Raw genomic sequence first — 27190 nt, forward strand, 5'->3', positions numbered from 1 at the left:
TTGCAGACAGCCTTGTGTGAAGTTGAGGCAATTATGAATGACAGACCAATCACAACTGTAACAAATTACCCTAATGATCTAGAACCCCTGACTGCTAACCATCTGCTTCATCTGAAAGCAAAGCCAGTCCTGCCACCAGGACTATTCCAGAGAGGAACCATCTGCTTCATCTGAAAGCAAAGCCAGTCCTGCCACCAGGACTATTCCAGAGAGGAACCATCTGCTTCATCTGAAAACAAAGCCAGTCCTGCCACCAGCACTATTCCAGAGAGGAACCATATGCTTCATCTGAAAGCAAAGCCTTCCCTGTAGCTCAGTTGATAGAACATGGTGTTTGCAACGCCAGGGTTGTGGGTTCGATTCCCACGGGGGGCCAGCACAGAAAAAAAAATGTATGAAATGAAATGTATGCATTCACTACTGTAAGTCGCTCTGGATAAGAGCGCCTGCTAAATGACTAAAATGTAAACGCAAAGCCAGTCCTGCCACCAGGACTATTCCAGAGGAGTGACCTATACTCACGAAGGAGATGGAAGCAAGTACAATGTATCACTGACCTCTTCTGGAAGAGATGGATCAGGGAGTATCTTCCACTTATGCAGGAACAAAAACTAAGAGAAACTTCAGTCCTGGTGACCTTGTTGTCATTGTCGATGACACCGACCCAAGGAACTCTTGGCTAATGGGGTGTGTGGTGGAGGCTTTGCCAGGGGCCAATGGTCTTGTCCGGAGCGTCATGGTTAAGACCTAGACCAATATCTTACAGAGACCTATCAATAAACTCTGTCTGCTCCTGGAGGTGGTGGAGTGAGACATACACACACATACACAGTGCTCCATCTTTGAATCACGTGCACCTCTGATTCTTCGATGTCGTACTCTTACATTCTTTGACGTCAAACTTTTGACATTTGTTTGGAAGTTGAAGACCTGAACACTTCAACTCAGACTGAGATCTATGGACTCTTTTCCTATATGGGACCTTGTATATTTGTATATAGCTATGAACTGTAATAGTGCTCTGGTATAGAATGTTTTGTGTATTGGCTCTACGTTTGAATATTAAGTAATTGTTGTGCATTCAGTGCAGTTAACAATTAGGGGCCGGTATGTTAGAGCCGATTTGGACATATTTGTATAAAAGACAGAACATACAGCGCTCCATGTGCGTTTGTGTAAATATATTAAATATGAATGTATATGATGAAATATTAGGTACGTACCTTTTTATGATTTATATTTACCTGATTTGAGATATATTAATTTGTTATTAGTGTAACTTAGTCTTTGGCTCCCCCTCTTGCCCATTCATTGTACTGTGGTAAATGTGTTAGGATAAAGACAGGAAGTTGGGCCTTTGGGGGGAGGAGTCCTAGCTAGACGCAGGAGCGGTATAGTTTTTTGACCATACAGACATACAAACATACAGACAGGTCATATTATGTATTTTCCATGTCAAGTAATCTCTGCTTTAAGTTGATTGGAGAATCATTTTTTTGTTAGATATAAGAAGAATAAACATTTTTGTTGCACCATATCCCTGGATCTCATTGAATGTTTTGGCCGTTTGGAAACTTTGGAGTGTGGACTGTATGCGTACGAAATAACCCCGCTTTCAGGCTAGGGCAGTGAGGAAAGGAAGTCACTACAATGTGTTAGCAACCAGGTTCCCAGGGAACTCAGTCAGCTGACCATGGCCAGCCAATCACAGGCTCTACCTGCTGGGGTTAACAGACCCCCATTCCTGCTTGTGCTTTAGTTATTCCGAGGAGGGCAGGTTGAGAACGTATCTGTAAACTCCTGTCCTCCACTGCAACTCATCACTGGACCTTTCCTGAATAGACAAGACTTCCTAAGACTGCCCCAGCCGTGTGTTACACGGAACCCAAACCGGCTGCGCGCGTGCGCCATCGTACATAAATGTATTTTGTCCCCCCACACCAAACACGATCACGACACACAGGTTAAAATATCAAAACAAACTCTGAAACCCATTACATTAATTTGGGAACAGGTCGAAAAGCATTAAACATTTATGGCAATTTAGCTAGTTGTCTTGTACTTGCTAGCTAATTTGTCCTGGGATATAAACACTGAGTTGTTATTTTACCTGAAATGCACAAGGTCCTCTACTCCGACAATTAATCAACACAAAATGGTCAACTGAATGACATCTAAACTTTCATAGTATTACTAACTGACCGGCAACACAGTTCATCTTTCAATCCCCCACGTGGGTATAACCAATGAGGAGATGGCACGTGGGTACCTGCTTCTATAAAGCAATAAGGAGAGGGGAGAGGCAGGACTTGCAGCGCGATCTGCGTCAGAAATAGAAAGGAGTTCTATTTTAGCCCTTGGCAACGCAGACGCGCGAGCAGTGTGGGTGCAATAATTGAATAACGTAGATTTCTAAATTTATTTTGCAATGCTCGCGCACGCGACACGAGCAGTGTGGTCAGCCTATTAGTGCGTCACTGAACATGTTAGGGTTCATGTGTATATCTAATCTGTCTGTACGTTATAAGCTCCATATTACTATGTAACTGCGTTCTTATACGTGCCTTATTGATGTTAGTATGCTGGTATTTCATGCCTGTGTACCAGCCCTATTGCGTATTGTGTTTATCTCGCCCATATGTGACATAGTTCATGTGTGTTTTTACAGTTCAGGAAGTAAAATCTCAACCCATGGGTCTAGATGACTACCAACTAGACATTGCTTACTACAGTCGTGGCCAAAAGTTTTGAGAATTACACAAATATTAATTTTCACAGAGTCTGCTGCCTCAGTTTGTATGATGGCAATTTGCATATACTCCAGAATGTTATGAAGAGTGATCAGATGAATTGCAATTAATTGCAAAGTCCCTCTTTGCCATGCAAATGAACTGAATCCCCCAAAAAACATTTCCACTGCTTTTCAGCCCTGTCACAAAAGGACCAGCTGACATCATGTCAGTGATTCTCTCGTTAACACAGGTGTGAGTGTTGATGAGGACAAGGCTGGAGATCACTGTCATGCTGATTGAGTTCGAATAACAGACTGGAAGCTTCAAAAGGAGGGTGGTGCTTGGAATCATTGTTCTTCCTCTGTCATCCGTGGTTACCTGCAAGAAAACACGTGCTGTCATCATTGCTTTGCACAAAAAGGGCTTCACAGGCAAGGATATTGCTGCCAGTAAGATTGCACCTAAATCAACCATTTATCGGATCATCAATAACTTCAAGGAGAGCGGTTCAATTGTTGTGAAGAAGGCTTCAGGGCGCCCAAGAAAGTCCAGCAAGTGCCAGGACCGTCTCCTAAAGTTGATTCAGCTGCGGGATTGGGGCACCACCAGTACAGAGCTTGCTCAGGAATGGCAGCAGGCAGGTGTTAGTGCATCTGCACGCACAGTGAGGCGAATACTTTTGGAGGATGGCCTGGTGTCAAGAAGGGCAGCAAAGAAGCCACTTCTCTACAGGAAAAACATCAGGGACAGACTGATATTCTGCAAAAGTGACAGGGATTGGACTGCTGAGGACTGAGGTAAAGTGTCACGGCTGTTTGAAGGAGCGGACCAAGATGCAGCGTTTTGTGTAGTTCCACATATTTTATTTAATCCGTGAAACGTAATGCAATAACAAAATAAACTTAAGGACAAAACAACAAACCGTGACGCAGGAGGAACACACACTACTCAAAAAATATAATCACCCACAAAACACAGGTGGGACAAACATCAACTTAAATATGACCTCCAATTAGAGACAACAACAACCGGCTGCCTCTAATTGGAGGTCATGCCAAACAAAAACCAACCTAGAAATACAAACCTAGAAACTAAACAGAAATAGAAAAACGGACAAACACCCCCTGCCACGCCCTGACCACTCTACCATAGAAAATAACAACTTACTTTGGTCAGGATGTGACAAAGTCATTTTCTCTGATGAATACCCTTTCCGATTGTTTGAGGCATCCGGAAAAAAGCTTGTCTGGAGAAGACAGGTTGAGCTCTACCATCAGTCCTGTGTCATGCCAACAGTAAAGCATCCTGAGACCATTCATGCTCAGTCAAAATTGTGCCTAAGAACACAACCATGAATTAAAGAATGGTACCAACACATCCTCCAAGAGCAACTTCTCCCAACCATCCAGATACAATGCCTTTTCCAGCATGATGGAGCACCTTGCCATAAGGCAAAAGTGATAACTAAGTGGCTCGGGAAACAAAACATCGATATTTTGGGCCTATGGCCAGGAAACTCCACATACCTTAATCCCATTGGGAACTTGTGGTCAATCCTCAAGAGGACAAACAAAAACCCATAAATTCTGACAAACTCCAAGCATTGATTATGCAAGAATGGGCTGCCATCAGTCAGGATGTGGCCCAGAAGTTAATTGATAGCATGCCAGGGCGGATTGCAGAGGTCTTGAAAAAGAAAGGTCAACACTGCAAATATTGACTCTTTGCATCAACTTCATGTAATTGTCAATAAAAGCCTTTGACACTTATGAAATGCTTGTAATTATACTTCAGTATTCCATAATAACATCTGGCAAAAATATCTAAAGATACATAGGCAGCAGACTTTGAATATTAATATTTGTTTCATTCTCAAAACTTTTGGCCACGACTGTACTCAGTCAAGATGGCTTGCTAGTGATGTCATCACGTCCAGAGTCATTTCCTGGCCACAACTAAGATGGCTTTTGTTGACATACTAGCATTGTTAGCAACATAGCATGCTAACTCCTAGCCGCTAACCCTAATGCTAACTTGTCCATATTGTATATACTACTGTACACTACAGCCTAAAGCCTACTAGCCCTTTTTCTACTATGCTAGCTTCCCCCTGTAGATATTGTATGCTATGGTAACCCCCCCTGTATAGTACATTGTGATGTAGCCTGTTAGATATAGACGGCTAGTAGGCTAACATGCTAGTACTGCTAATGCTACTGCCATTGTCTTGGACTGCATATAGTTTGCTATGTTTGACCTACTAGCTGCTGCCAATACCTTAGCCATTATGCACACTACTTACATTGATTGGGAGTCCCATATGGCAGAGCACAATTGGCCCAGCGTCGTCCGGGTTTGGCCGGTGTAGGCCATCATTGTAAATAAGAATTTATTCTTAACTGACTTGCCTAGTTAAATAAAGGTTAAATAAAAAAAATAAACATTGCTCTTTTAGGCTACATTGCTCCTTGCTATCAGTATTACACAGCTATCTATTCTAATGCTATTACATAGCTATAACTGATCGGAAACTGTCACTGTGTAATGGATATATACTCTTTCTCTCAGTTTACTACATCATTTTTTATTGAACCTTTCTTTAAAGTCAGTTGTTTTAAGGGTCAAAGATTGTGTGGTACTGATTGAACTCAGACAAAACTAAAACTTCCTTGTGCAGCATCTCCCCTCCACGACCCCACACATGACTCAAGTTCACAGACTAAATTTAAAAAAAACAATTTCAGACAAAATAAACATTTCTTGAAAGCATTGTTTACTAATGGGGAATGCAGTCAGAGGCTATAAAGGTGCTGCAGATGACAGTCCCCCCCCCCCCCCCGCAGTTCTCTCTTTGTTGAAGCCATGAGTGCACGTTTCAGTGCCCTTTCTTTCCAGGAGGAACAAGAGAACAATGATTTTAGAAAAGGAGGAGGTATCTGAAGAAGAAGAAGATGGGGAAGAATACAACCCAGAGCACGATGCGTCATCTTCCGATGAAGAAGAAATTCCCCAAGCAGAAAGGGTGACATTTTTGTCAAAGAAAATCAAAATAACATGGTCCTTGTCACCATATGACAACCAGGGCAGGATGGCAGCACAAAATGTCATAAGGATGAACCCAGGGCCCACAAGACATGCAGTTGCCCATGCCCAGGCCATCACCTCAAGATTCTACATGTTCATCACACCAGCCATCGAAAAAAATCATCCTGGAGATAACACATTTGGAGGGTTTCCATAAATATGGAGACATCTGGAAAACGATAGATGAGATTGACCTGTGTGCCTACATAGGGCTGCTAATCTTAGTGGGTGTGTATAGGTCCCGAGGCGAGGCTACATGTAGTCTCTGGGATGCAGAGAGTGGAAGGGCGATTTATTTTTTATTTTTTATATTTTTATTTTTTTTCCCCCTGTGCCACGATGCCACTGAACGTCTTTCACACTTTCTCAAGAATGCTACGATTTGATAACCGTGAGTCAAGACCGGCAAGACGTGTGAGAGACAAACTGGCGGCCATAAGAGAGGTCTGGGAGAAGTGGGTGGAGCGTCTGCCGTACCTCTACAACCCTGGGCCTGAAGTAACAGTGAATGAGCAACTGGTTCCATTCAGAGGTACATTTTTTATTTTCATATCTGTAATGTAAGTGATTTTCACTGTTCATTTTATTATGTATTGCTGTAATATCATTGATTTATGTGATTTTTTTCTGTGACACTGATACTAATTACTGATAGTAATTTCTTTTGTCAAAATGTTGCTGTCCTTTCTGGCAATATATGCCCAGCAAGCCAGCAAAGTATGGCATCAAGATATGGGTGGCCTGTTAGCTACGCCTGTTAGACTGTTAGCTACGCTTGGAAGATGCAAGTCTACACAGGGAAGCCGACCAGTGGAGGCCCGGAGAAGAACCAGGGGATGCAGGTTGTGCTTGATGTGACAGATGGGCTGAGGGGGCACAATGTCACGTGTGACAATTTCTTCACCTCTTATGAACTCAGCCAGCAGCTCCTGAAGAGGAAGATCACCATGGTTGGCACAGTTAGAAAGAACAAGCCTGAGCTCCCCCCTGTACTCCTCGCAACAAGGGGGAGAGAGGCCTTCTCATCAAAGTTTGCCTTCACCCCCACCACCACTCTAGTTTCTTACCTCCCAAAGAGGAACAAGAATGTGGTCCTCTCGAGCACACTGCACAAAACGGTGATCGTGAGGACAGGAAGCAAGCCATCATCATGGACTACAACCACAACAAAGGAGGCGTGGACAAACTGGATTGGAATTTACAGCTGCAGGAGGATGACTGCCCGTTGGCCCCTGGTCATCTTCCATAACATCATTGATGTGTCCTCATAAAATACTTCATGATAATGAACAAGATCAACCCTACATGGATGCCTGATAAGAGGAACAAGAGGGTGTTCCTGGTGCAGCTGGGAAAGGCACTTGTAATCCCACACATTCAAAGAAGGGCGCGCCTCCCCCGCACAGCAGCCTCTGCAGCGCTTGTGAAAGCTCTTCAGGGGCCTGAATTTTGTCCTGATCCACCTGAGGCTGCAGCTGGGGCAGGCATGTTGTAATAAAAACGAGTGGTGTCCACTGATTAAATGCAGTCTTTCTGCATTGTGAAGAGGGGTAACCCAGATATTCACAAAGTTTGTGATGAATGACAGGTTGTTTCTTCTCGCAAAATAGATTTGGGGTTTAAAATTCAATTAAGCTGCTTTATTTTAGGGGTTTAGTGAAGGAAGGTCATTTTTTTACCCCTTAGGACAAGGGGAGTATACAGAATGTTAAGACTACACAAGGGTTAAGAACAAATTCTTATTTACAATGACGGCCTACCCCGGCCAAACCCTAACCCGGATGACGCTGACCCAGTTGTGCGCCACCCTATGGGACTCCCAATTACGTCCGGTTGTGATACAGCCTGGAATCGAACCAGGGTCTGTAGTGACACCTCTAGCACTGAGATGCAGTGCCTTAGACCACTGCACCATTCGGGAGCCCAGAAACCACTAGCACTTTCATTACTACCATCAGTCCAATTCCAATCGCTGTGTGTGTGCCCGATTGTGTCTTTCTTTCAGTCCCCTCTCTAAATCCACTACAGGGTTTGCCAAACTCAGCCCTGGGGCCCTCCTAGGGTGCACGTTTCGTTTTTTTACACTCTTGATGATGAGTTGGTCATTTTAATCAGCTGTGTAGGGCTAGGGCCTAGGACCGAGTTTGGGAAACCCTGCACTACAACACTATTCACTACTACCATCTGTCCCATTCCTATTGCTGTGTGTGTGTGTGGCTGTCTGTCTTGAGTGTGGAATAAAGAATGTTCTGTACATCTGTCTCCTACTAATACTGGTCATTACCCGTGTTCTGGTAGAGGACAGTTATAGCTATATATTAAACCTTCTGATAGAGGACAGTTATACCTATATATTAAACCTTCTAATAGAGGACAGTAATAGCTATATATTAAACCTTCTAACATAATAATAAACTCAGCAAAAAAAGAAACGTCCCTTTTTCAGGACCCTGTCTTTCAAAGATAATTCTTAAAAATCCAAATAACTTCACAGATCTTCATTGTCAAGGGTTTAAGCACTTTTTCCCATGCTTGTTCAATGAACCATAAACAATTAATGAACATGCACCTGTGGAACGGTCGATAAGACACTAGCAGCTTACAGGTGGTAGGCAATTAAGGTCACAGTTATGAAAACTTAGGACACTAAAGAGGCCTTTCTACTGACTCTGAAAAACACCAAAAGAAAGATGCTCAGGGTCCCTGCTCATCTTCGTGAACGTGCCTTAGGCATGCTGCAAGGAGGCATGAGGACTGCAGATGTGGCCAGGGCAATAAATTGCAATGTCCGTACTGTGAGAGGCCTAAGACAGAGCTACAGGAAGACAGGATGGACAGCTGATCATCCTCGCAGTGGCAGACCACGTAACAACACCTGCACAGGATCGGTACATCCGAACATCACACCTGTGAGACGGGTACAGGATAGCAACAACAACTGTCAAAGTTACACCAGGTACGCACAATCCCTCCACCAGTGCTCAGACTGTCCGCAATAGGCTGAGAGAGGCTGGACTGAGGTCTTGTTGGCCTGTTGTAAGGCAGGTCCTCACCAGACATCACCGGCAACTACATCGCCTATGGGCACAAACCCACCGTCGCTGGACCAGACAGGACTGACAAAAAGTGCTCTTCACTGACGAGTCACGGTTTTGTCTCACCAGGGGTGATGGTCGGATTTGCGTTTATCGTCGAAGGAATGAGCGTTACACCGAGGCCTGTAGTCTGGAGCGGGATCGATTTGGAGGTGAAGGGTCTATCATGGTCTGGGGCAGTGTGTCACAGCATCATCGGACTGAGCTTGTCATTGCAGGCAATCTGAGGGCTAGGGCCATTCCCCCCAGAAATGTCCGGGAACTTGCAGGTGCCTTGGTGGAAGAGTGGGGTAACATCTCACAACAAGAACTGGCAAATCTGGTGCAGTCCATGAGGAGGGGATGTACTGTAGTACTTAATTTATGCAGCTGGTGGCCACACCAGAAACTCACTGTTACTTTTGATTTTGAGAACAGTTGAACATATATATATTAAACCTTCTAACAAAGGACAGTCGAACCTATATATTAAACATTGTAACAGAGGACAGTTATACCTATATATTAAACCTTCTAATAGTGGACAGTTATACCTATATATTAAACCTTCTAACAGAGGACAGTTATACCTATATATTAAACCTTCTAACAGAGGACAGTTATACCTATATATTAAACCTTCTAACAGAGGAGCTGGGACAGTTGCACCTGTATTTAACCGGCACTGTAACTGTCGTCGTATATACTGGACCAAGGCGCAGCGGGTTGAGTGCTCATTTTGTCTTTTATTGAACACGTAACGAAACAAAACAAGAAAACGTACGAACAAACAGTATTGCAGGCTAACACAGCAGTGCAACAACAACTTCCCACAAAAGACAGGTGAAAACAGGGCTACCTAAGTATGACTCCCAATCAGCAACAACGATGTACAGCTGTTCCTGATTGAGAGCCATACCAGGCCAACAAAGAAATACACAATATAGAAAACCCATAGAAATACAAAACATAGAATAATCCCCAAAAACCCCGGAACACATAAAACAAACACCCCTCTTACATAAAGACATAACCCAACAAACCCCGAACCACATAAAACAAACACCCCCTGCCACGTCCTGACCAAACTACAATAACAAATAACCCCTTGACTGGTCAGTATGTGACAGGCACCTCTATCAGCCACTCTTTTCCAATGTCTGCGTCTGAAAGTCACCCTATTTACAATATAATGCATGTGCATTACTTCTGACCAGTATAGGGAATAGGGTGCCATTTCAGACAATAGGAATAGGGTGCCATTTCAGACACAGACAATATCTTTATTAGCTTCCTTGTCCATCTGGCTCACTTTAACAGAAGATGTTTCCCTGTCCATCTGGCTCACTTTACCAGAAGATGCTTCCCTGTCCATCTGGCTCACTTTACCAGAAGATGGCAGCGGTGAGCTGTGGACCACCATGATCATGAAACGGGCAGTGTGCTGTTCCCAACTTCCTGGTGGGTTAAAACCTGAGGGGATCGGAGACAATGGCTCTGTCCAAATGGGCACCCTATTCCCAGCGGCTCTGGTCAAAGGTTGTGCACTATATAGGGAAAAGAGTGCCATTTGAGACAAGACCAAGAGATTCAAACTCAGGACCCATAGCAGCCTAGTTACACAGTTATTTAGCCTGACAACTCAGGACCCATAGCAGCCTAGTTACAGTTATTTAGCCTGACAACTCAGGACCCATAGCAGCCTAGTTACAGTTATTTACCCTGACAACTCAGGACCCATAGCAGCCTAGTTACACAGTTATTTAGCCTGATAACTCAGGACCCATAGCAGCCTAGTTACACAGTTATTTAGCCTGACAACTCAGGACCCATAGCAGCATAGTTACACAGTTATTTAGCCTGACAACTCAGGACCCATAGCAGCATAGTTACACAGTTATTTAGCCTGACAACTCAGGACCCATAGCAGCATAGTTACAGTTATTTAGCCTGACAACTCAGGACCCATAGCAGCCTAGTTACACAGTTATTTAGCCTGACAACTCAGGACCCATAGCAGCCTAGTTACACAGTTATTTAGCCTGACAACTCAGGACCCATAGCAGCCTAGTTACACAGTTATTTAGCCTGACAACTCAGGACCCATAGCAGCATAGTTACACAGCTATTTACCCTGAGAACAACTCAAACAAAACCAGGATATGAAGATGATTAATAGTCAATTGGAGAATCCTATAAGAAGGTATTCTCTTTGCATGTCCAAACAAAATTCCTTGTTCCAGACAAATGGCTGTTTGAGAGGGTGTGGTGAATCAAGGTGTGGGCATACTGTTGTCATATAGGTTCATTCACTGTAAACACATGTACAACTCCGTATTCTAGCCCCAATGTAAACTTGCATCTTGTCTAATACTGTATGTCATTTAAAAACAGAATTCTTGGGTCCTCCCGAGTGGCGCAGCGGTCTAGGCACTGCAGTGCTTGAGGCGTCACTACAGATCTGGGTTTGATCCCGGGCTGTGTGACAGCTGGCTGCGACCGGGAGACCTATGAGGCGATGCACAATTTGCCCAGCGTCGTCCGGGTTAGGGGAGGGTTTGTCCGACCGGGATGTACTTGTCCCATTGCGCTCTAGCAAATCCTGTGCCGGGCGCATGCACGCTGACACGGTCGCCAGTTGTACAGTGTTTCCTCATCCGACACATTGGTGTGGCTGGCTTCCGGGTTAAGCGAGCAGTGGGTCGTGTTTCGGAGGATGCATGGCTCTCGACCTTCGCCTCTCACGACTCCGTACGGGAGTTGCAGCGATGGGACAAGACTGTAACTACCAATTGGGTAAAACGTTAAAAAAATATATATACATTTATAAGATTTCCTGAGTGTTCTCAAAGGTTTGTGTGACTCGTTAATGGCCGAAAGTGTCAGGATATTAATACTTAGATCAATACGGTACCAAGTTTTGTGAGCGAGATGTCTTTTCCTTCCTAAATTCCTATAAACTCCTCTTATTTAAGGCTGTGGTCTTCATACCCTCATGCTATTATTGTCCATGGTTTTAATTAATTCAACTAAACTCATGAACTAATAACAGAAAGAGAATACAGTACTTTAAATCCTGGTTGGACCACCAGGGAGAAAGAACTGTTGCTGTGTGTGTTAGCATAGGATACGTCCTCAAGGCCCCTCTGTAATCTTTATGTGACAGCTCCAAGAGCTTCCTTTACTTTCTCAAGATAACATTCCCTTTTAGCCAGAGCAGGGAAGGAGAAGGGAGAGCCAAAAAGTGGCATTTGTGGTTTGAACCAGGGAAACAGTGCACAAGCCATCTGTTGTCAACATTCTGCTGTCAACATTCTGCTGTCAACATTCTGCTGTCAACATTCTGCTGTCCACATTCTGCTGTCAACATTCTGCTGTCAACATTCTGCTGTCAACATTCAGCTGTCAACATTCAGCTGTCAACATTCTGCTGTCAACATTCTGCTGTCAACATTCTGCTGTCAACATTCTGCTGTCCACATTCTGCTGTCAACATTCTGCTGTCCACATTCTGCTGTCCACATTCTGCTGTCCACATTCTGCTGTCAACATTCTGCTGTCCACATTCTGCTGTCCACATTCAGCTGTCCACATTCTGCTGTCAACATTCTGTTGTCAACATTCTGCTGTCAACATTCTGCTGTCAACATTCTGCTGTCCACATTCTGCTGTCCACATTCTGCTGTCCACATTCTGCTGTCAACATTCAGCTGTCAACATTCAGCTGTCAACATTCTGCTGTCAACATTCTGCTGTCAACATTCTGCTGTCAACATTCTGCTGTCCACATTCTGCTGTCCACATTCTGCTGTCAACATTCTGCTGTGTTGATCATGTTCTTAAACAGATTTTTGAAGTAATTTTTCTTCTTGTTTGTCTTTTTATTCTCAGCCCAACATGTGGTTAATTCCCTTGAGCAGTAGTTACTGTACACACGTGAATAAGCTATACATACTGTATAGGACCGGTTTTGCAGACACTGAATAAGTCTAGTCCGGGACTAAAAAAGCACATTCAAATGGAGACTTCTGAGTGTCTATGAAACCGGTCCATAGGACACGTTACCCAAGATACTTAAAAAAAAATGACAATATCATCATCATCAGTGAGAAACGTGTGTAAGTCCCAAATGGCACCCTATTCCCTATATAGTACACTAAGATTGACTAGGGCCCTTTTGAAGTAGTGCACTATTTAGAGAACAGGGTGCCATTTGGGATGGCCCCATTGTGTAATAAGGGAACTGAAATCTACAGTTGTTCCAGGGTAATTCGGCTGAACTGTTGATGTACAGTAATTACAGGGCCTGTCTTGGCATGGTGAGCTAAGGCAGTATAATGACTTTTCACTAAGAGATCATGTGAAGAACCACTGTTGATTTAGCATGTGTTTTTGTGTTTTGTGTTCAAATAAATATACAGTGCCAGTCAAAAGTTTTAACACACCTACTCATTTCAGGGTTTGTTTATTTTTTACTATTTTCTACATTGTAGAATAATAGTGAAGACATCAAAACAATGAAATAACACATATGGAATCATGTAGTAACCAACAACAACAAAAAAGTGTTAAACATGCCAAGACTGTGCAAAGCTGTCATCAAGGCAAAGGGTGGCTACTTTGAAGAATGTCTAAATATATTTGATGAAAGAGTAGGTGTCCAAACTTTTGACTGGTACCACACAGACACAGACACACACAGAGACACACACACACATATATATATATATATATATATATATATCTCGACTCCCCTAGCTAACAAGGTAAGAATCTGTCGTTCTGCCCCTGAACAAGGCAGTAAACCCACTGTTCCCCGGTGTCGATTATGCCCGCCCCTCTCTGATTCAGAGGGGTTGAGTTAAATGCGGAAGACACATGTCAGTTGTACAACTGACTAGGTATCCCCCTTTCCCTTTATGTACCAGATGTGTATTTGTATAGACTACACCTAATATAGAAGAGGAACTTGAATTTCACTCAATTATATTCTATTTCCTTTCATTCAAATAGCAATTCTGCATCCTGTTTACTACTTCAATTAAAAAATTCAACAATTGGAATTTAGAAAATAGCAAAACTCACAAAGAGTCGGTGTGTCCAAACTTTTGACCGGTACTTTATATATTTTGAAATTACATTCAGACCAAAAAAAAGGTGTGGATCTTTCTCCACCCTCCCCTGATCCAGAATATACTATTTTAATCGTCATACTGTAGTTATAGACGAGAGAACTGAATATCCAATATTAAACTAGTTGTATACCTGCAGGAACCATATACCTACTGGCTCTCAAAAAATATCCACTTTCCTGTGGATATTTTGTCTCTAATTTCGAGCAGCTGAAGGCCAAACCTCACAGACCATCAGGAGTGTAAATTCAAATGTTATTCTATTCAACATTCTGCCTTGTAAGGTACATTTACACGATTTTATACTCAAATGTTTCAGGCTATATACCAATGAATTGTGTATTACAGCCTGATTAATCAGACTACCGATAGAAGTTTCTGTCTAGTGATAATGTAGGTCAATGTATAATCAGGGTAGTTCAATTTGGGCTCCCTGGCGCAGTGGTCTAAGGCACTGCATCTCAGTCCCTGGTTCGAATCCAGGCTGTATCACATCCAGACGTGATTGGGACTCCCATAGGGTGGCGCACAATTGGCCCAGCGTTGTCCGGGGTAGGCTGTCATTCTAAATAAGAATTTGTTCTGAACTGACTTGGCTAGTTAAGTAAAGGTTAAATATATATCTTTAAATCAGCCTATAACTCAAGGAATATGATTTTGGCATTGCCGTGACGGTGAACAAACCAATGCAATTCGTGAAGAGACATTCAATAATCCCTCCTTTTCGAAACGCCCTCAACCCGAGGGAGGAGGTAAGGAAGTAGCATTCTGGTGACAGAGAGAACCATAAACGGTGATCGAGATGGAGGCGCAGGCGGATTAATGCCAGCGCCAGGCAGGCGGGTTGTTTGTGATTAACTGCTGCTGGGGACTGGGGTATGGAGATGTTGCGTCGCTCCTCAGTATTCGCGGCAGAAGTGATGGAAGTATTTGACCGATCCCCCACAGACAAGGAGCTGGTGTCGCAGGCGAAGGCGTTATGCAGGGATTTCATCCATTCCAGACTGAATAGGACCGGAATTGGGTGGTCGAAGCCCGAGCATCAGTTGTCGGCATCAGGTGGGACTCTTGGAGAGATCTCATCTGTCCTCATGTGGTTAGGTAAGAACGCAGTTTGTGTATATTGGTGGGCTACTGTGTCTGTCTGAATGACAGGCTGCGTACCTATAAGTGCTGTATATCCTATTTTATACCATTTTATAAAGCACTTGGTAATAGATTGTCTACAATGTCCAAATATAAACGGAACGATCGTTTTTAAACCAACAATGCATGTTATAGGATGTTCATCCATAAAATTATGATTTAATTCATGGTTTATACACATATGTCCATTCAATAGAAAATTCCGTCAGAAAAACAATTGTCCAAACCACATGTTAAGCATGTTAATGGTAAGTCATCACAGGCATGATCAAAAAGTGTTGTCGGACAAAACGGTACTAAACGGACAAGCTATATAGCAACTAATGGATGCAGATTCGTGAGTTAAAACATGAGTGAAAACATTGGCTTATATATATATATATATATATATATATATATATATATATATATATATATATATATATATATATATATATATATATATATATATATATATTTACAAAGCTAACAGACTGAATTTCAATATCCACTTTCGGCGAAGACAATCTGTTCTTGTTTTCATCGTGTATTTCTGAGTCTTTCCTTTTAAATCTCGATAGAAACGGCTGGAGATGTGGAAAAAGATGAAAGCATCCATTTGATTTTGATTAATCCAACTACATTTTGACAACTACGTTTTGACATTAATTTCGTAGCACCCTCTTGAAGTGAGTTTTTACTCCCAAGTCAATACTCCATATTACGGAACGGAATACGGTACCGCTAGTTCTCTTGCTGGAAGGATGTATAGAAATGTACCATTTCCCCGTAGGGATTCTTTAAGAAGACATTTAAGAAAATCCACTAAATTGCTAAACAGTGACACTCAAATTGCCTCCCGTTTGAATTTCCCAGAAACGTGTTGTTGATGTAATTAAAAACAATACTTTTTCTGCTATCTTTTACAGCAAACAAAAATTACAAAATTGCATGGGGGACTAACAGGCTAATATTACATTTTGGTTGAAGGAGAAACAGAAAAAGAGACTGTATGATCTGTAATCTTAATTGTGTTTTATTCAAGGTGAGAAATGCAACATGTCCTCATTGGAAATGATGCAACACTGAAACCTAGCCACTCATCTCCTAGCAACAGGAGCTAGCTACACACGTTTTTTTAAGCTAACGTTATGTCCAGACAACATTGACACTCAATATATTTTTGTTCTCATATCTAAACCATATTCAAAATGGAATTTAAGCCAGATATTCTACTTTATTGAAATTGTATCGGTTTCGTTAAATTACGTTGTAATGTCAGACGCTAACTAACTAGCCTGGCTCCCGGGTTCACGTCTCGTCCAAGAAGGACAGCAATGGCACAGCTATGCTAGTTGGCTAGCTAACTCATTGTACCTTGACAACATTGACCTTCATGTAATTAGTTGAACAAAATAAGTATGTTGACTTGCCTTGTTAAATAAAAGTTAAATAAAAAAAAATGTTTTTTTTTTTTTTTTTTTTTTATCTCAGGCATATTCACAATTAAATTCACGGTAGATTAACTATCTAACAGGCATGAGCTCAGATCGGCTACAACCGTTTTTTTGTTGTTGCATCAAACAAACCTCTCCACTGTAGCTAGCTACGTTAGCCAATCAAACCAATGCTACATACTGTATAATAGCATAATTGTCATGCCCTGACCTGAGAGAGCCGTTTTTCTCTGTTTAGTTAGGTCAGGGTGTGATATGGGGTGGGCATTCTATGTATTTTGTTTCTATGTTTTGGCCAGGTGTGGTTTCCAATCAGAGGCAGCTGTCTATCGTTGTCTCTGATTGGGAACCATACTTAGGCAGCCCCTTTTCCCTCCTTGAGTTGTGGGATCTTGTTTTTGTGCAGCTGCCTTTGAGCAGCCTCAGAGCGTCACGGTTCTGTCTGTTTTACCTGTTTATTGTTTTGTTAGGTTTTCCTTCATTAAAGTATGTGGAATTACCGGCACGCTGCGCCTTCGCTTATTTACGACAGGGAGTTCGAGGACAGTGATCGTGACAATAATGCCGCGACAGTTTCATCAAACAGAAGTAAAATGTTACAGCTATGTCTATCTGTTAAATGCCTTCCCTGTAGCTCAGTTGGTAGAGCATGGTGTTTGCAATGCCAGCATGGCGTGTGCGATGCCAGGGTTGTGGGTTCGGGAGCCAGTACAAAAAAAAAAAATGCATGTAATGTATGTATTCACTACTGTAAGTCACTCTGGATAAGAGCGTCTGCTAAATGACTAAAATGTCTATTCTTACATTGATATTAGCTACTCTTTGGCAATATTGCTAATATTTTTTGGTGTCCCATCACAAAATTATTTATATAAGTGTTCATGCAATGTTGTTCTGCACGAAGATGGCTGTTGACTGTTGTTGCAGCATCTTAGCATGATTTATCTTGACTTTCTGGCAGTTGTGTAATCTATTCCAGGCATAAGTAATATAGTTGGTTGCGTAGGGCCCACAGATGCTAGGGGGCCCAGACCCAAAACATTTTATTTCGATTTTTTTTAGGAACTCAGTGGGGTGTCAATTTACTGTTGGGAGTAATTATTGTTGGGAGTAATTTCAAAATGTGTGCGTCATTCGTTTTCCTGTTGTTATGTCAGTCGCTGACAGTCACTCAATTAGCCATGTCAGCTAACAATTGTTAGATTGCTAGTTACTGTAGTCTAGCCATGTCACGTTGTATAATTCAATTTTAAAAATATTTTGGGTGGTCCCGTGTGGCTCAGTTGGTAGAGCATGGTGTTTGAAATGCCAGGGTTGTGGGTTCGATTCCCACGGGGGACCAGTACGGGAAAATCCTTTTTTTTTTTTTTAAAGAATATGAAATGTATGCATTTACTACTGTAAGTCGCTCTGGATAAGAGCGTCTGCTAAATGACTAAAATGTAAAAAATGTAAATGTATACTGATAGGAGACAGGCACGGGAATACAAAATACTTTAAAAAGAAAATTCTCTACCCAAAATAGCGTACGTCATGAACATGACTGGGACGAAGCCCAAAACAAACACGTATATATATAACACAGGGCTGTAAACCAAACAAAGAGCGAGGTGTAAACCTCTAATAAATACATGGGACGAGACCTGTAATAACAAGTGCACACTAACACAGTAACAAGCAAGCCGATACAGCAGAGCACAGGTACTCACAAAACCAACGGACATGGAACAATAATCAGCAAAGAGAATGGGGAACAGAGGGCACATATACAGTTGAAGTCAGAAGTTTACATAACCTTAGGTTGGAGTCATTAAAACTTGTTTTTCAACTACTCCACAAATTGCTTGTTAATAAACTATATTTTTGGCAAGTCGGTTAGGAGATCTACTTTGTGCATGACACAAGTCATTTTTCCAACAATTGTTTACATACAGATTATTTCACTTATAATTCACTGTATCACAATTCCAGTGGGTCAGAAGTTTACATACACTAAGTTGACTGTGCCTTTAAACAGCTTGGAAAATTCCAGAAAATGATGTCATGGCTTTAGAAGCTTCTGATAGGCTAATAGACATAATTGGAGTCAATTGGAGGTGTACCTGTATTTCAAGGCCTACGTTCAAACTCAGTGCCTCTTTGCTTGACATCATGGGAAAATCAAAAGAAATCAGCCAAGACCTCAGAAAACAAATTGTAGACCTCCACAAGTGTGGTTCATCCTTGGGAGCAATTTCCAAATGCCTGAAGGTACCATGTTCAACTGTACAAACAATAGTACGCAAGTATAAACACCATGGGACCATGCAGCCGTCATACCGCTCAGGAAGGAGACGCATTCTGTCTTCTAGAGATGAATGTACTTTGGTGTGAAAAGCACAAATCAATCCCAGAATCCCAGAAAGCACAAATCAATCCCAAATCAAAGGACCTTGTGACGATGCGGGAGAAACAGGTAGAAAGTATCTATATCCACAGTAAAACGAGTCCTATATCGACATAACTTGAAAGGCCGCTCAGCAAGGAAGAAGCCACTGCTCCAAAACCGACATAAAAAGTTTGCAACTGCACATGGGGACAAAGATCATACTTTTTGGAGAAATGTCCAGCTGGTCTGATGAAACAAAAATATACCTGTTTGGCCATAATGACCATCGTTATGTTTGGAGGAAAAAGGGGGAGGCTTGCAAGCCGAAGAACACCATCCCAACCGTGAAGCACGGGGGTGGCAGCATCATGTTGTGGGGGTGCTTTGCTGCAGGAGGGACTGGTGCGCGTCACAAAATAGATGGCATCATGAGGAATGAAAATTATGTGGATATATTGAAGCAACATCTCAAGACATCAGTCAGGAAGCTTGGTCGCAAATGGGTCTTCCAAATGGACAATGGCCCCAAGCATACTTCCAAAGTTGTGGCAAAATGGCTTAAGGACAACAACGTCAAGGTATTGGAGTGGCCATCACAAAGCCCTGACCTCAAACCTATAGAAAATTGGGGGCAGAACTGAAAAAGCGTGTGCGAGCAAGGAGGCCTACAAACCTGACTCAGTTACACCAGCTCTATCAAGAGGAATGGGACAGAATTCACCCAACTTATTGTGGGAAGCTTGTGGAAGGCTACCTGAAACATTTGACCCAAGTTAAACAATTTAAAGCCAATGCTACCAAATACTAATTGAGTGTATGTAAACTTCTGGCCCACTGGGGATGTGATGAAAGAAATAAAAGCTGAAATAAATCATTCTCTCTACTATTATTCTGACATTTCACATTCTTAAAATAAGGTGGTGATCCTAACTGACCTAAGACAGGGAATTTTTACTAGGATTAAATGTCAGGAATTGTGAAAAAACTGAGTTTAAATGTATTTGGCTAAGGTGTATGTAAATTTCCGACTACAACTGTATACGCATACTAATCGGGGGTAATGGGAACCAGGTGTGCGTAATGAGACAAGACAGTCCGGGGTTGGTGGTAATGAATCAGTGACGCCTAGAAGGCCAGTGACGTAGACCTCCGGAGCTGGTGAACGGAATGAGCAGCAGTACTGGGGGGGATTTGTGACAAGCCAGCTATCTAAACTCGTAGTAATCATGACCGAATACCAACTGGGCATGTAGGGCATGTGCCCAGGGGCTCTTGCATCGAGTCTGTTGATCTACTAATCTTCATCGTGATACTCCAGCCCTCGGGGGCATGATTGGTGTCACACTTTTTCCCCGGCCCCAGCTAACACACCTGATTTAAACAAATTGCACTCCGACGACTAGAGTCTTCCTAGAGATTCACCTGGAAAAACACACTATATATATTATAGTGTCACAAGACTTGTTTGCAAACTGTAGCAACACTAAAACTTTTTTTTTTTAAACAAGCAAATCTCTCATATCTAACCTACATGCTTGTGGTCGACAAAGAAAGCGAATAGGTTTCAAACATTGACTGAATTATAGTCAATGTGTTCACAGAGTTTAATGATGTCTACATGCAGTAGCCAGGGAGAGGTGAGGTGGGGAATGCGATTAGTCTAGATAGAACAGTATTTCTGTTTTTTCCCCTAGCACTACACAGCTGATCCAAATTATCAACATCATCAATTGTTAAAATGATTTGAATCAGAAACAGTATCTCTTCCTCGACTGACCCTGTCCCACACTGGGCTGTACTTGTACTCCTCAGTCTTTCCTTCATTGTTCTTCAGTGAGACGAGGTGGTGGCGTGGGGGGTGCCCTCGGTCTCATTTATCCGAGGCAGGCCTCTCCAGAGGAACACTGAGGGGGGGATAGATGGGAAGGAGAGAAAATTGACATGGTCTTATCAGTAAGGTATGCTATCAGTAAGGTATGCTATTCAATGACTACAGCTTAGCATTCAACACTATAGTGCTCTCAAAGCTCATCAATAAACTAAGGACCCTGGGACTAATCACCTCCCTTGTCAACTGAATCCTGGACTTCCTGACGGGCCGCCCCCAGGTGGTAAGGGTAGGTAACAACACATCCGCCACGCTGATCCTCAACACAGGGGCCCCTCAGGGGTGCGTACTCAGTCCCCTCCTGTAGTCCCTGTTCACTCATGACTGCACGGCCAGGCACGACTCCAACACCATGATTAAGTTTGCTGACGACACAACCGTGGAGGCCTGATCACCGACAACGACGAGACAGCCTATAGGGAGGAGGTCAGAGACCTGGCCATGTGGTGCCAGGACAACAACCTCTCCCTCAATGTGATCAAGACAAAGGAGATGATTGTGGACTTCAGGAAAAAGAGGACCGAGCACGCCCCCATTCTCGTCGACGGGGCTGCAGTGGAGCAGGTTGAGAGATTCAAGTTCCTTGGTGTCCACATCACCAACAAACTCACATGGTCCAAGCACACCAAGACAGTTGTGAAGAGGGCATGACAAAACCTATTCCCCCTCAGGAGACTGAAAAGATTTGGCATGGGTCCTCAGATCTTCAAAAGGTTCAACAGCTGCACCATCGGGAGCATCCTAGACAATCTGGACCCTCTCTTTCTAAAATTATCCGCCGCCATTGTTGCAACCCCTATTACCAGTATGTTCAACCTCTCTTGCGTATCGTCCGAGATCCCTAAAGATTGGAAAGCTGCCGTGGTCATCCCCCTCTTCAAAGGGGGTGACACTCTAGATCCAAACTGTTACAGACCTATATCCATCCTGCCCTGCCTTTCTAAAGTCTTTGAAAGCCAAGTTAATAAACAGATCACTGACCATTTCGATTCCCACCATACCTAATCCGCTGTGCAATCCGGTTTCCGAGCTGGCCACAGGTGCATCTCAGCCACGCTCAAGGTACTAAACGATATCATAACCGCCATCGACAAAAGATTGTACTGTGCAGCCGTCTTCATTGACCTGGCCAAGGCTTTCGACTCTGTCAATCACCGTATTCTTATCGGCAGACTCAACAGCCTTGGTTTCTCAAATGACTGCCTCGCCTGGTTCACCAACTACTTATCAGACAGAGTTCAGTGTGTCAAATTGGAGGGCCTGTTGTCCGGACCTCTGGCAGTCTCTATGGTGGTACCACAAGGTTCAATTCTTGGGCCGACTCTTTTCTCTGTATATATGAACGATGTTGCTCTTGCTGCGGGTGATTCCCTGATCCACCTCTACACAGATGACACCATTCTGTATACATCTGCCGCTTCTTTGGACATTGTGTTAACCTCTCTAGGGTATGTGGGACGAAATCGTCCCACCTACTCAACAGCCAGTGGAATCCCGTGGCGCGATATTCAAATACCTTAGAAATGCTATTACTTCAATTTCTCAAACATATGACTATTTTACACCATTTTAAAGACAAGACTCTCGTTAATCTAACCACACTGTCCGATTTCAAAAAGGCTTTACAACGAAAGCAAAACATTAGATTATGTCAGCAGAGTACCCAGCCAGAAATAATCAGACACCCATTTTTCAAGCTAGCATATAATGTCACATAAACCCAAACCACAGCTAAATGCAGCACTAACCTTTGATGATCTTCATCAGATGACACTCCCAGGACATTATGTTATACAATACATGCATGTTTTGTTCAATCAAGTTCATATTTATATCAAAAACCAGCTTTTTACATTAGCATGTGACGTTCAGAACTAGCATACCCACCGTAAACTTCCGGTGAATTTACTAAATTACTCACGATAAACGTTCACAAAAAACATAACAATTATTTTAAGAATTATAGATACATAACTCCTTTATGCAATCGCTATGTCCGATTTTAAAATAGCTTTTCGGCAAAAGCACATTTTGCAATATTCTGAGTAGATAGCTCGCCATCACGGGCTAGCTATTTTGACACCCACCAAGTTTGGCACTCCCCAAACTCAGATTTACTATAAGAAAAATTGGATTACCTTTGCTGTTCTTCGTCAGAATGCACTCCCAGGACTTCTACTTCAATAACAAATGTTGGTTTGGTTCAAAATAATTCATAGTTATGTTCAAATATCCTCTGTTTTGTTTGTGCGTTCAAGACACTATCCGAAGGGTAACGAAGGGTGACGCGCCGGCGCGTATCGTGACAAAAAAATTCTAAATATTCCATTACCGTACTTCGAAGCATGTCAAACGCTGTTTAAAATCAATTTTTATGCGATTTTTCTCGTAAAAAAGCGATAATATTCCGACCGGGAAACCCTGTTTTCGTTCAGACTAAAAAATCTAAAATGGACTCTTCACGTGCAGGCGCGCACCAGTCTCATTGTTCTCTGATCGACCACTTACCAAATGCGCTACTGTTTTTCAGCCATGGCCTGCAAAGTCATCATTCAACGTTCTGCCGCCCTCTGAGAGCCTATGGGAGCCGTAGGAAGTGTCACGTTACAGCAGAGATCCTCAGTTTTCAATAAAGAGAGTGTAGAAGGCCAAGAAATGTTCAGAGAGGGCACTTCCTGTTTGGAATCTTCTCAGGTTTTTGCCTGCCATATGAGTTCTGTTATACTCACAGACACCATTCAAACAGGTTTAGAAACTTTAGGGTGTTTTCTATCCAAATCAAACACTTATATGCATATTCTAGTTTCTGGGCAGTAGTAATAACCAGATTAAATCGGGTACGTTTTTTTATCCGGCCGTGCAAATACTGCCCCCTACCCTAGAGAGGTTGACTAACCTCCATATGAGCTTCAATGCCATACAACACTCCTTCCGTGGCCTCCAACTGCTCTTAAAACGCTAGTAAAACTAAATGCATGCTTTTCAACCGTTCGCTGCCCGCACCCGCCTGCCCGACTAGCATCACTACTCTGAACGGTTCTGACTTAGAATATGTGGACAACTACAAATACCTAGGTGTCTGGCTAGACTGTAAACTCCTTCCAGACTCATATTAAACATCTCCAATCCAAAATTAAATCTAGAATCATCTGTCTATTTCGCAACAAAGCCTCCTTCACTCAAGCCTCCAAACTTACCCTAGTAAAACTGACTATCCTAGGGATCCTTGACTTTGGCAATGTAATTTACAAAATAGCCTCCAACACTCTACTCAGCAGACTGGATGCAGTCTATCGCAGTGCCATCCGTTTTGTCACCAAAGCCCCTTATACCACCCACCACTGCGACCTGTATGCTCTAGTCGGCTGGCCCTCGCTACATATTCGTCGCCAGACCCACTGGCTCCAGGTCATCTATAAGTCTTTGCTAGGTAAAGCTCCGCCTTATCTCAGCTCACTGGTCACCATAACAACACCCACCCGTAGCATGCGCTCCAGCAGGTATATCTCACTGGTCATCCCCAAAGCTAACACCTCCTTTGGCCACCTTTCCTTCCAGTTCTTTGCTGCCAATGACTGGAACAAATTGCAAAAATCGCTGAAGCTGGAGTCTTATATTTCCCTCACTAACTTTAAACATCAGCTATCTGAGCAGCTAACCGATCGCTGCAGCTGTACATAGCCCATCTGTAAATAGCCATCCAATCTACCTACCTCATCCCCATATTGTTTTTATTCACTTTCTGCTCTTTTGCACACCAGTATTTCTACTTGCACATCATCATCTGCACATCTATCACTACAGTGTAAATTTGCTAAATTGTAATTACTTGACCTATTTATTCTCTTACCTCCTCACGCCATTTGCACACACTGTATATAGACTTTCTTTTTTTCTATTGTGTTATTGACATGTTTATTCCATGTGTAACTCTGTGTTGTTGTTTGTGTCGCACTGCTTTGCTTTATCTTGGCCAGGTCGCAGTTGTAAATGAGAACTTGTTCTCAACTAGCCTACCTGGTTAAATAAAGGTTAAATAAAAAATGTATTAAAAAAATTAATCCTGACGGGTTGCATCACTGCCTGGTATGGCAATTGCTTTGCCTCTGACGGAAAGGCACTACAGAGGGTAGTGCGAACGGCCCAGTATATCACTGGGGCCAAGCTTCCTACCATTCAGGACCTCTATACCAGGCGGTGTCAGAGGAAGGCCCTAAAAATGGTCAAAGACTCCAGCCACCCTAGTCATAGACTTATCTCTCTGCTACCGCACGGCAAGTGGTACCGGAGCGCCAAGTCTAGGTCCAAGAGGCTTCTAAACAACTTCTACCCCCAAACCATAAGACTCCTGAACACCTAATCAAATGGCTACCCAGACTATTTGCACACCTACTCAGGCTTTTATAAAGCTAGACAGCTTCAGTTAGCTTCAAAGTCAAGCTTTATCTGTACTACGACGGTGGATATTGCTCGCCCGACCGCTTGCAGCTAACTCCAGCAGGCTTGTAACTGCGTGTGCATGTCACACGTGGCTAGTCGAATGCCAAACTCTTCATTGAGACAATGCTGAAACATCAATCCATGGGTGAGTCAGAACTCTTTATTGAAACAATGCTGAAACATCAATCCATGGACAAGTCAGCACCACATTTTAATTTGTGACGAAATCAAAATGAAAGGAAAGTGATCTTCAGACTATGGTGTGAAATAGGCTCTTAGAAGTGACGTCTTTATTTTATTATTTATTGTTAATTGTTGTTCTTTGGTGTGCTTATGGGGTGGCAGGTAGCCTAGTGGTTAAAGCGTTGGGCCAATAACCGAAAGGTTGCTAGATCGAGTCCCTGAGCTGACAATGTAAAAATTTGTCGTTCTGCCCCTGAACAAGGCAATTAACTCACTGTTCCAATGCTGTCATTGTAAATAAGAATTTGTTCTTAACTGACTTGCCTAGTTAAATAAAAATGATCAACGCACAGCCACATTTTCCCACTCCTATCTGTGGAACAACTTGTTGTGTTCTGGCTATAGACATACAGTATTATCCATAGAAGGGGTTTGAACCTCTAACCCTGGCAATTTGATTGTTTAATCTCATGAGTACACTAGCAATGGCTGCCTGTCTTAACTTGAATGGGAACAGCCATCTATGGATTATACAGTGTATTCAGACCCCTTGACTTTTTCCAAAAAATTTTATACATTACAGTCTTATTATAAAATATATTAACAAATCTGTTTTCTCATCAATCTATACACATTATCCCATAATGACAAAGCAAAAACAAGTTTTTAGACATTTTTTGAAATTTATGAAAAAAGCAAAACGGAAATATCACATTTACATAAAGTATTCAGACCCTTTACTCAGTACTTTGTTGAAGCACCTTTGGCAGCGATTACAGACCCGAGTCTTCTTGGGTGTGACTCTACAAGCTTGGCAAACCTGTATTTGAGGAGTTTCTCCCATTCTTCTATGAATGCTTGGCATTCAGGCTAAAGAGTTCAATCTTGCTTTCTTCAGACCAGAGAATCTTGTTTCTCATGGTCTGAGTCCTTTAGGTGCTTTTTGGAAAACTACAAGTGGGCTGTCATGTGCCTTTTACTGAGGAGTGGCTTCCGTCTGGCCACTCTACCATAAAGGCTTGATTGGTGGAGTGCTGCAGAGATGGTTGTCCTTCTGTAAGGTTCTCCCATCACCACAGAGGAACTCTGGAGCTCTGTCAGAGTGACCATCGAATTCTTGGTCACCTCCCTGACCAAGGCCCTTCTCCTTCGATTGCTCAGTTTGGCTCGGGAGCCAGCTCTAGGAAGAGTCTTGGTGGTTCCAAACTTCCTCCACTTAAGAATGATGGAGGCCACTGTGTTGTTGGGGACTTTTAATGCAACAGAATTGTTTTGGTACCCTTCCCCAGATCTGTGCCTCGTCACAATCCTGTCTTGGAGCTCTACAGACAATTCCTTCGACCTCATGGCTTGGTTTTTGCACTGTCAACTGTGGGACCTTATATAGACAGGTGTGTGCCTTTTACAAATCATGTCTAATCAATTTAATTTACCAAAGGTGGACTCCAATCAAGTTGTGGAAACATCTCAAGGATGATCAATGGAAACAGGATGCACCTGAGTTCAATTTCGAGTCTCATAGCAAAGGGTCTGAATACTTATGTAAATAAGGTTTGTCATTATGGGGTATTGTGTGTAGATTGATGAGGGAAAACATTTATTTAATCAATTTTAGAATAAGGCTGTAATGTAACAAAATGTGGAAAAAGTCAAGGGGTCTGAATACTTTCCAAATACACTGTATGTCTATGGTTGGATGCGGCTGTC

The 27190-nt window shown here is 42.7% G+C and overlaps 1 protein-coding gene and 1 non-coding gene across 2 annotated transcripts in view; both read left to right on the forward strand.

The window, feature by feature from the left end:
* The first annotated feature begins 14766 nt into the window (after positions 1-14766).
* Positions 14767-27190, forward strand: part of LOC106574198 (bcl-2-related ovarian killer protein homolog A) — a 42704-nt gene continuing 30280 nt past the window's right edge. The window contains exon 1 of the mRNA XM_014149864.3: positions 14767-15123. Within this exon, the coding sequence (XP_014005339.1) occupies positions 14901-15123 (223 nt within the window). The 5' untranslated portion in view covers positions 14767-14900. The remainder of the gene's footprint in view (positions 15124-27190) is intronic.
* On the forward strand, positions 17871-17946 carry trnas-uga (transfer RNA serine (anticodon UGA)). Its single transcript has one exon. It is a non-coding gene; the product is annotated as a tRNA-Ser (tRNA).

Source organism: Salmo salar, chromosome 16 (assembly GCF_965601325.2).
Source record: "Salmo salar chromosome 16, fSalSal1, whole genome shotgun sequence".
Classification (NCBI taxonomy): domain Eukaryota; kingdom Metazoa; phylum Chordata; class Actinopteri; order Salmoniformes; family Salmonidae; genus Salmo; species Salmo salar.